Source organism: Tigriopus californicus, chromosome 5, assembly GCF_007210705.1.
Source record: "Tigriopus californicus strain San Diego chromosome 5, Tcal_SD_v2.1, whole genome shotgun sequence".
Taxonomy (NCBI): Eukaryota; Metazoa; Arthropoda; class Copepoda; order Harpacticoida; family Harpacticidae; genus Tigriopus; species Tigriopus californicus.
The window spans coordinates 9,066,817-9,077,882 of NC_081444.1; the positions used below are offsets into that span (position 1 = coordinate 9,066,817).

General features: G+C 41.1%; 1 protein-coding gene across 3 annotated transcripts in view; it reads left to right on the forward strand.

Annotated features, from left to right (window-relative positions):
• The first annotated feature begins 274 nt into the window (after nucleotides 1–274).
• Nucleotides 275–11,066, forward strand: part of LOC131880804 (uncharacterized) — a 15,288-nt gene continuing 4,496 nt past the window's right edge. The window contains exons 1-4 of one of the 3 annotated variants that reach the window (XM_059227511.1): nucleotides 275–369; nucleotides 456–707; nucleotides 2,907–3,406; nucleotides 7,427–8,123. In XM_059227511.1, the coding sequence (XP_059083494.1) occupies nucleotides 617–707; nucleotides 2,907–3,406; nucleotides 7,427–8,123 (1,288 nt within the window). In that variant the 5' untranslated portion in view covers nucleotides 275–369; nucleotides 456–616. Of the gene's footprint in view, nucleotides 708–2,906; nucleotides 3,407–7,426; nucleotides 8,124–11,066 lie in introns of all 3 variants that reach the window. The other 2 variants (XM_059227510.1, XM_059227509.1) reach the window with 2 other exon arrangements.

The following is an 11,066-nucleotide window of genomic DNA, read 5'->3' on the forward strand; positions in this document are numbered from 1 at the left end:
TTAAGGGAAGACCTTGCGAAGGTACGGTGCATGCTTGGCATCAGACCAGTCGAATATCTTCCCATTTCCCAGGTTACAATGCTCTCGGCCCAAAGTATCATAGCCTTGGGCGTGTAGGCTGGGATGCGGCCATTTTGGGGGTCTTACGCGTGCCTCCAAGACGGACGGCAGTTTCTCCTCGAGGCGACGGCAGTGGCCGCTGTGGGGGCTGCGGCGGCTACGGCGGCGCTCGGTAAATGGTCTCTGACTTTAGCCCGTTAAAGTACAAGCATGCTATTTCGTCTGTCAGTTGTGGAAAAGACGTGGAAGGGTCGAGACGTGACAAAGAGTTGACTCTTCTAGTCTTCTAATAGCCATTTTTCCTAGCAAGTATGGGCAGTCTGTCGTTTTCAAACTGACAGAAATACACTGAAAGAAGGCCAATTTCTTTCAGTATTAAAACTCATCATTTGCAGCCACAATCGAGTTTTCACCTTACTGAGGATGGATTGGGGTGTTGCATGGCGTAAGGTGTTTGTGTGAGATGTGAACTTCCGGTCGATGTTTGCCAAGCAAAACGAACAAGTGGGACAAGCCACCAAATAAGAGACGACAACGCCTTGACATCTGAGTTGTGATGAAAGGTGTAGAAAAAATCACCTATCCAATCATTGTCATCCTGGCATGGTGCAAAACCTTAAATCATGTGGAAGCACAAGGCAATAAAAGTAAGTAAGATATCAACGAATATGCTTTGAATGAGAAATGACAATTGTCTTTGAATTTGTCCAAAACTATTATAATTATTAATATATTTTTTGGGGCGGACTTCCTTACCGCTACCGGGATTGGAATCCCAGCAGTTCAAGACGAGAAGATTATTTACTTTACTTGACTTTTATTTATATATTATTTGATCGACCAACAAATTGGAGTTGGCTGATCTGGCTAATCCTTGAATATAAGGTTGATCCGGAATTTTAGTCAAAAACTTGTCCAAGTCTGACTTAAATCTTGCTACTGGATCAACCCATACAAAAACCCTACGAATATTTGAGGGCAGCAAATTGAACAATTAAGGAGCCTGAGAAAGAAGAGATGTGGACTTCATTGTTCGAACTAGCCTGGATTCTCGAGGGCTTGAAGGTGCTCTCAAAACGCACATTAAGCCTCTACGGTCACTACAATTGACCCTAAATCCTGGGTTGGGACAAAGCTCATGAATGCTTTTGAAAACGTACAATATTAGATACCTTTCGTACCTTCTCTGAATACTGTACAATCCCAACCTTTCTAACCTCTCCCAATACGAAAGCTCTCTCAATCCTATGATGTTCCTAATGAAACATCTTTGGACCTGCTCGAGCTTTTGCAAACCTGCTGAACTAATTTGACTAAAATTCATAATCAACCCTATATTCCAGGGCTAGGGAGATACACCAACTCTAACTTGTTGGTGAATCAATTAATATTTACAAACAAAAGTTCAGGAAAATAAGTTTCCAGTCTTGAAACTACTAGGAATTTCATTCTCAGTAACAGAAAGGAAGTCTGCAGAACAAAAAAAATCTCATGTCATTCTGTCTCGTTCCCGAAAAATCCAACGTAAGATTTCCGTTTATGTTTTCATCTTTCTCTAATGCTGTCTGATCTTGTACCCAAATCTATATGAACAGAAGAGAGTTCTGAGGACTGGCAGATGCAATGGCCCTTTTAAGCCCGTAAAATCCCTTAACAATTAGCAAATGAACTCAAAACTGACAAATAATATGGCAAATCGAACCAAAAGTCGCAAACTCATTGGTAAATAAAAAAGTTTTGAAGAATAACGCAATTAAGAAGAACTAGCAAGTTCGACTGATCTTTTTTATCCTTCATGGAATAGCTTTGAATTACTTGATAAGAATTTGCCCCGAATATTCGATAAATCGAATTGCATCATGGCAATAAATAATAGTATAAGATCTTTAAAATAAGGTAATTTATTAATTTATTATCATCTAACAATCGCTTGCTCTAAAAGTTAGCATTAACAAGAAAAATTGTCAAATATCGTACAGATATTGTACGTTTTCAAAAGCATTCATGAGCTTTGTCCCAACCCAGGATTTAGGGTCAATTGTAGTGACCGTAGAAGCTTAATGTGCGTTTTGAGAGGACCTTTAAGCCCTCGAGAATCCAGGCTAGTTCGAACAATGAAGTCCACATCTCTTCTTTCTCAGGCTCCTTCATTGTTCAATTTGCTTCTCTCTAATATTCGTAGGGAATACGTAGGCCTTGTTGATCTGGTTGCATCTTTCAAGTCAGACTTGGACAAATTTTTAGATACCATTCAATACATCAACCCTACATTCAAGGACTAGCCAAATCAGCCAACTCTAATTCGTTGGTCGATCAAATAATATATATAAATAAATGTCAAGTAAAATGAATGATCTTCTCGTCTTGAGCTGCTGGATTCCAATCCCGGGAGCGCTAAGGAAGTCCACAAAAAATAACAAACAAACCTCTTTTGAGGCCGATTTTTTATTATATTTGCTAGAGTTTTTTTTTATTTCTTGAAAGTTACAACCAAAAAGCATTTCATGCGTAGAGTCTGCACAATTATTTCGAGGATCTTTAAAATATGGCTCATTGTCCTTGAAAAAGGAGAAAGTTGCACTCTCATTTGGTAAAATTGTTTTGATATTATTTGATATTGTTTTGATATTATTAATATCTATTTATTATTGGTATTCTCGCCCATCTTTGAGCTCTTCTTTCGACAATATTTGAAAATACTTGATACTGCTCAAAAGGCTTCACGGAGACGCAACGTAAAATAAACTTGCCTCTCACAAAACAAGATAGATCGTACGTTTCTTGCATTACTTTCAAATCATATCATATTATATGACTTAGCCCTTTCACTCTTCTCCACGCCCAAGGAATTAGTATGGCTCCAACCCCTCTCATTCGTGGTGACCACGAGAGCACCGAAATGTTCGGACGTTATATCGAGCTGTTCTTTGCATCAGTTCCACGGTCCAATCTCTCAGATATCCGATTCCATTGGCAATATCCTCCAGTTAGGCTCTATTCCATCCCACCTGAGTTTCTGGATCAACAGTCCCTAATCAATCGAGTTGACTTCAACCAACTACAAGGAATGATAGCTGATCCTTTTGAAGCCATATTGGAAGGAATGAGACATGTCGGGCGCTCTGATGATCTTAACGCTCTTCAAGTGAATGTGGAACGTATGAAGCTGGAACTCGTTCACATTTTGTCCCAACCAAGGAGTGTTGAAACCCATCCCAAGCTTAGGGAACTAATTGGTGGTTACCTTTACCAGACCATGGGAACAATAGGTCTTCTCGTGGGCATGCATGACTTCAAACATGAGCTACCGATCCGACAATATGCCGAACAGTTTGGCGAGACCCTGGTAAGTTCACAATTTAGAAAATATTAAAAGATTGCAGGTATGTAATCTGAACTTCATGTACTAAAACTAGTTCATTGATCCAGCGTACATAATTGGACGTGCTCGACCTTTTGCAAACCCGCTGAACAAGTTGGAGTTGTGGTTGGACAGTTGACTCGTTAAGTGTTAGTTAGCATCGTGCTGTTATCTTTGGACTTAAGATAGTATCACGACGCTAACGCTGTACAAGTCGGTTGTCCACCCACATCTTGAATGTGGTCGATTTGATTGATAAGAAACGTAGATAACTTCAATTAAAGGCAGGCCATTATTTATATCGTTCATTTGTAAAGTGGTCCGTTTCAAAGTTATGGCGTCAAAAGCTTATGTATTTGACCAAGAGGAGGTCGAAAATTCCAACTTTATGTAGTGTTAACTACATAACTTTGATCTTATTTCCTGAGTTCCCTAAGCATAGTTTTGAGCTTAAATTTGGCCACGTTCATCTATGAAACAAGATCTTGTGGTAGTATCAGGTGCTTATTAGGAATAAACTAGCTAGGAATTTAGGAGATGAGAAACTTTGGCTTCCGTTCGCAGTCCATATCTCTAGTAGAAGCTCGTGCATGGACATACTGGATCTGATCCCCTCCAGAAGACCGTTCGTTCTGGTGGCTCCATCAACATATTGGGAGGGTTTGCTCAAGATTGAAACTCCTCTAGATTCTCTAACGACTGAAATGTCGATTTCGAAAAGGGAATAAGAAACCCATCAGGACTGACCTCCTACTTGACAGCGCCAGCCGGAAAGCCCCCTACAAAGAATACTTTGTACACGATCTCTCCCAACATGCATGATGAAAAAGCCACCAGAGCGAACAGTCTTCTGGACTGAATCTGATCCAGTATGTCCATGTAGGGACTCTAAAGAGAGGAAACGACTAGGCTTTCCTTTGCCCGCCAAGTTAGGCCATTGTGTTGAGTTAAGACAGTAACTCTAGTATCAATAAAACAAGATTGCCCATGCTGCATGTAACTAGATTACTTGGCTGCATCTTGAACTCATCAAGCTTTTGCTAGAAGATGGCTCAAACATTTTCAATAGCAGAGAGGTCACTATAAGGAGGCCAAATCCCATTCTCAGGACAAAAACATGTTACTGTCGCTCCATTGACTCAGGGGCACTTATACCCTCCTCCACCATGCCACAATTGCGGACCAAAATAGTCAAAGCCTTCGCCATGACTGACAATTAAATCCTATAAAACACCTCAAAGTATCGCATATATTCACTTGGAGTTGTCTACTAACTGTGACACTGGGATCAAAGTCTTTGTCTGGCAACCAAACCTTGACAACATTTTACACAACAGAGGGGGTAATCTTGACTTCCACGTGGACTCGAGTTTTGGTGCAATAGTTTTCCTTAAATACAGTTCCTTGTTCTTCAACACCACTACTATCTTCTTCCAATTATCTGATCATTTCACCAACAACGTGGAAAGTCAAGAACAAAAAACCAATTAAACACCAGAGATTTCAGATAAAAAACGCATTACCTTCGGCTCACCAGGAACATAGAGCTCTCGTATTGGGAGAGGCTAGAAAGGTTAGGATCATACAGTATTCAGAGAAGGTACGAAAGGTATCTGATTCTGTACGTTTTTAAAACCACACACAATCTTTGTCCCAACCCATGTCTTAGGGTAATATGTAACAACTGCAGAGGTTTAGTATGCGTTTTGAGAGCACCGTCAAGCCCTTGAGAATACAGGCTCGGATGAACAATGAAGTCCGACTCGCTTCTTTCTTGGACTCCTTCATTTTCAAAACTTGTTTCACACTAGTTTCTTATCCGGTAGTATCTTTTAAGTAACAGTTGGATTCAAGGGCTATCAGGTTGTGTCAAATCAAATTCATATGCTGAACAAATGTCGATTGAATTTAAAGTGATAATAAATAAATGACTATAATATACACATATTTCCAAAACATATCTTCTGAGAGATTAAATGAATTTTATAGCGTGGACTGACCATCAGTCGACAAAAGCTTTCTTTCCAGAAGTTTTCCACGAGTTCGAATGGGCGCAGTATATTCAAGATGTGACTGAAAATTGCCCTGACATGAGTTAGCATCATGGTTCATGATGCACATATTGGGACATTGAAACAGGAAAGGAAGATGACGCCATAACCAAATTTGGGGAAGTTATTTGCACCTTTAAGGCTTATTAGTACTTTGTTAAGGTGTTAAATTTAGCTCCAATTCATCTATCCATAAAAGGAATGGTTCATGTTGAATTGTATTTTAATCAACTGTCACAAATATTACTCATTAATATTCGTATTAATATGCCTAAAAAACTGTTCTGGACTTTTTTTCGTATTTCATAGTTTTTTCCTTCAAATCTTTTTTGTCTAATGTTGCGCTTTTTATGTTGGGTTTTTAGTATCTCTATTGTTTTGAAAAGTATCCCAGTGACCTCTCAATCAGACAACTGCTACTTAAAGAAGTAAATTTCTAACTCATATACATGAGTTCATATGATATACTGCTCATCGAACTTTCCATTGCCTTGGAGGACAGCACCTAAGTCCTTCATGGACGAGACCTGCTGAATGTCTTTACTTTCTTCATCTACTAGTGGAGAGTCTTTGGACAGACTGAGGATATTCTTTTTCTCCTACTGGCTGACCAAAAATCTTTTCGTGGTGTATTTTGATGTGGGTCGAGTAAATACAATGAACGATAAGGCGTACAAGCACGACGTCCCCGAATTCGAACACTTAAAACATGAGCGCCTGTACAAGTGAATATTTCGTCCAGCGTAAGGAGGCTATACCTAGCCTGTGATCAAAATTGAAGAAAAATTTCTCAAAATACATCCGCACAGCAGGCCTTCTGGGGTACCGTATTGGTAGAGCATCCGCTTTCCAATTTGGTTCGATCCCAGGCTAGCCAAGTCAAAGCTTCTCAGTGGTATTTGATTACAGCTGCTTTAACAGTTTAGATGGGCGAACCTGCGGTCATTCCCGAGGGTGAGGTTATAATTTATGTTGGCTGTGAAGACGTAGTGGGAATATCCCTCAATTGGGACACCCAAAAATCAAATGGCAGGCCGAGCAAGAGAATTGCCATCCGACTTCGTAACAAACAAACAAACTTCTGCGCAGCGTGCGTAATTCAATTTTCACTTGTCCAGACACTCAAGCTTTTCGTCTTCGAATTCAGGGACGTCGTGCTTGTACGCTTCATTCCATTTACTCGACCCATATCAAAATACGCTACGAAAAGATTTTTGGCCTACCAATAGGTGAAAAGAAAATCCTCAGTCTGTCCAAAGATCAACAGCGCCCAATTTTTTAAAGCGAATAGTCGTATTAAAGTTGGATCTTTTCTCGATCTAAGATTAAATCCTTGGCAATAAAAATCTGGGCTCCGTAAGCTTCCCATGTGTCTTTTGGATTGAATCTCACTCTTGCATTGAAGTCCCAAGTCAAGAAGCTCTGAGGTCACGAAAGAACACCTGCCAATCCATAGATCAAGCACGTATTTACCCATTTGACTCCAATTGATGGATGGATGGATGGATGGATGGATGGATGGATGGATGGATGGATGGATGGATGGATGGATGGATGGATGGAGGTTGGAGGAATGAATGGATGGAGGAATGCTTGATGTTTGCTTGCTTCGTCGAATGGTTAATTGCTTGCTCGTCTTATCCGTCCTCCAAGTTGGTTCTCGAAAACAAAACTTGAACTCAAAATTGCACGCTTTGTTTATGCCTGACTGAAATCTATACATCATCTGGTTCGTGTCTGTTTCAAAAACGTTTCACATTTCTGGCCACACTACATTTTGGGATTCATTTGTGACTGCATGCATGAAATATTTTTCCTCGCTTTACGAGACCATTGCAAAAGTGAGGATTCCTTTGAAAGCTAGAAAGGTATCAATCATCTAAAGACTCAAGACAATGAATGAATTCATGCTTTCCCGAATCTATTCACGCTATCTGTTCATCCTTTGTTCCAGGAGTCCGTGTTTGAAGAAGGCACCAACGTGATCGGGATCTTACCGGGAAAGTTTTTTAACTCGGCAATGGACAGACCCATTATCGTTGGGGCCCATTGGGATGTGGTGGCAAATACCAGTGGTTTTAATGACAATGGGTCGGGCTTGACCACTTTAATGGAGGTGGCTCGTGTTGTGACAATGGCACAATGCTTCGAGCAAGACTACTCCGTCATATTTGTGGCCTTCGACTCTGAGGAGGTGGGCTCCATTGGTAGTTTGAAATTCATTCAACAATACGTCATGCCCAGCATTGATCGTGGAGGCGCACAAGTGCAAGCCGTATTTATAGTGGATACAATTGCCAATTACGACCCAAACCCCATGCAGCAGGACATTGACGAATCCTGGTGGGATGTTGCGCCCGACACAGCCCACCGAGTTCAAAAGAAGGGCCTTAAAGGCGATTTTGTGGCGCTGATTGGTCGCAATCTCACAGCTGATCGAAACGTAATGGACCTGTATCTGCGACATTACAACAACACCCGCTTTCCAGTGGAACCTTTTGAATTGAGTCATTTGCCGGCATCCAAGTTTCCCTCAAAGAAAGAACTCGCTGATCATGGCTACTTCTGGCTGAGTGATAACTCGAGATTTTGGTTCTACAAAGAAAATGATGCTCACACTACGTTTCCAACGGTGTTGCTCACAGATACAGGTAAGCCGGCGGTCTATGAACAATAAATCGATGGTGAGCAATCAAACCTCAGAGGTCGATCTTGTTCTATAACAACATTCACGTTAGGAGACACAATTTCAAGGGCAATAATTGAGGAAGGGTTACTTCCGGCGCCGGGGTTTGAACCCACGACACGACAGGGAGAGGATTCTTGCCTTGTTCACGCTGCCTCTTAGACCGCTCGGCTACACTTAGGTAGAATAAGGTTCAAGTTAAAGAGCCCTCCGATTTTTCCGACTCTGATCTTGAAAGCCTTGAGACCATTTTAAAGAGAAGGTATTCAAGAGAAAATCGAATGAGTTGCCAAAAATTTGATGAATACTTGTCAAAACTTCAAAGCGAGCTAATGACGCGTTGTATAGATTAGCACTTGTCCACAAAATTCTTCGTGGTCATATTTCGATTTTCCTTGTCATAGTAACTAATAGCAAGCTAACAAAGAAAATGTGAAGCTGGGGAATAAATCGTCGCTCATCTTATATGGGTTGATTTTAGAAACAAGGTATATATATAAGGTATGTATTCGATTCATACACACATTAAAAATAACCTGCAAATAAATCGAATCAATTAAAGTATTCAAGTTAGCGATGGGTTTCCAGAATTTTTTAAGTGATCTCATAGTTAAAGGAGAATAAGTACATTCCCTTCTGGCTTTTAAAAACGACAAAATTGTTGACGTGCATAGAATTCGAGGTAAATAGGTTGGTAGTTTTTGTACTCATGCAAGGTTGCGTGATTTTGAAACTTAAAGCGGTGCGACTAAACGGTTCTAAAAACTTATAATAACGGCTAAAAGGGCAAGGACGTGTCTGTGTAAGCTATTAATGTTTCAGACCTAGACACCAAATTTTGGACGGCTCCTAACCTTTCAGTTCCGAGGGCCGGGGGACACTTAGGCAGCTGTGCAAGCCTGCTGCAGCTCGATTGAAAGGTGCCAGGGCCCAAATCTAAGTTTTGAAGTGAATCTTAAACTTTTATTTTGCATCGTATAGGATTTTCTGTACAGCAATTAGAGTGTTTGACGTGCTTTCTACACATTACCAGATCATTTCTTGCACATTAGGTCACTTTTGAAGCAAGCAGAAAAATGTAAGTAAAATTTATAAACAGCGCATTTTCGTTTGTTTTATACATTCATAAATGTATCATATAGATCACAAGACTAGCTAGAGTTGGAAAATTGCAAAATGAGAATTATTTTGGCCGTACTTACAGCCAGATTGCTTGAAATAAACGAAAAAATCATCCAATATGTAAGTGTGTTCAAAGTTGCAACAGGGATGTTCTAGAGAAATCAACATCAATAATGCTTATCAATAGAGATATCTTCTGAAGGTCATAAGACTTTTAGCAAAGGTCATAACACCTCCCTCCCCCAAAAAATGAAACTAGAGCTTTGGAACTTGCAACATTTTCCCTTAAAGGCATGAACTCTGATATCTGCAATGCAATAAGTTCTTCCAGCCAACCACGTGACTGTAAAGTTGCATTCTGTCAGTTTTTTAAAGATCCGTTGCATTCTTGGGTTGTCGACGGATCCCACGTTGGTAGAGGTGGCTATGGACTGGAGTGGCTTGTGGTACAACCTCGAAAACAGGAAGACCCCACAAGTACATTTGGCAAGATAGAATGGATATTGGATAGCCACAGCCTCATATTCGCCCACTGAGTACCTAGTCTCAGCGTCAGTTAGGAAACGGCCTCCACATTGCACTACTCTCCACATCGGGTTGTTTATTTGGCCATAATCCTGAAGCAACTCGAAACCGGTAAACGTTATTCTCCACCGATTAGTTGGCGGTGCTACTTTTTTAAATCTTAGCCTGACCTAATCAAACCTTACCTAACCTAACCCAACCTAACCTAACACGATATTAATACCCCTTAAAGTCTCTATCTAAACCTTTTAACATTTTGCCACAAATTTAAAAATGAGCACCGCCAACTAATCGGTGGGGAATAACGTTTATCTTCGAAACCTAAGAAACCTTCAAGACGGAACCTTTTCTTCATATCAAAATGTGCGAGAATGGGCGGTGACGTTTAACGGATTTGAAGGCTTGCTCATGTTCTTCCAACCACTGAAAGGCATTTGATGAGCGAAAGAGAGGGCGATGATCCGCAGCTTTTTCTGCCATTTCATTAGAAAACGAAGCCAAGTGGTTAACTAAACCAAAAAAGGACCGCAGATCGGTGATATTAGAGGAAGATGGAAATTCTTGGATAGCAGCCATTTTGGTCGGGTCAGCCTCTATACCCTCTCTTCCCATTAGCATGTCAACGTATGAAACAGCCGTGTCCAATGTCATTTTCTTTGCCGACAGGGTAATATTGTTGGCCACACAACAGTCCAAAACCTGATTCAAACTCAACTCGGCCTCGGGCCCAGCCAGCTCAGCTCAGCCCCTTCTTTTACATCCCTGCCGTGAGCATGACTTGAGTGAGTCATGCCAGAGCTCCGTGGTTCCTCATCCAAAGACAGATGTGATTGAAGTTGGATCAGATTGTCAGAGATAATGGAGTCATCAGCTCATGTAGATTCTTGGCTGGTTATTACTGGCGGCCGTTTACCCTTAGCCAGCATGCACGACCATGATTTGTTTTTTTTTATTTAACAAATGCATAATTTTCACAAGAGTACCTAGAACATGATGACTAGAAATAAGCACGAGCAACCAAGTGTGCACAATGTCTTCAACATTTCCCCCACTTGTGGCATGGGGAATCACAGGTTCCAGGCTCCATTCCAGGGCTCACACAGCCTACCATTCGGCTTCTGGGGCACACATGCCCACCATTCGTTTTCCGTGGCACAAAAGGCTCAACACAAACCAAGCACACAAGACCCACCACGAACCGGGCCGACGAAGCCCACCACAAACCGGGCCCACAAGGCCAACCACAAGCCGGGCCCACAAA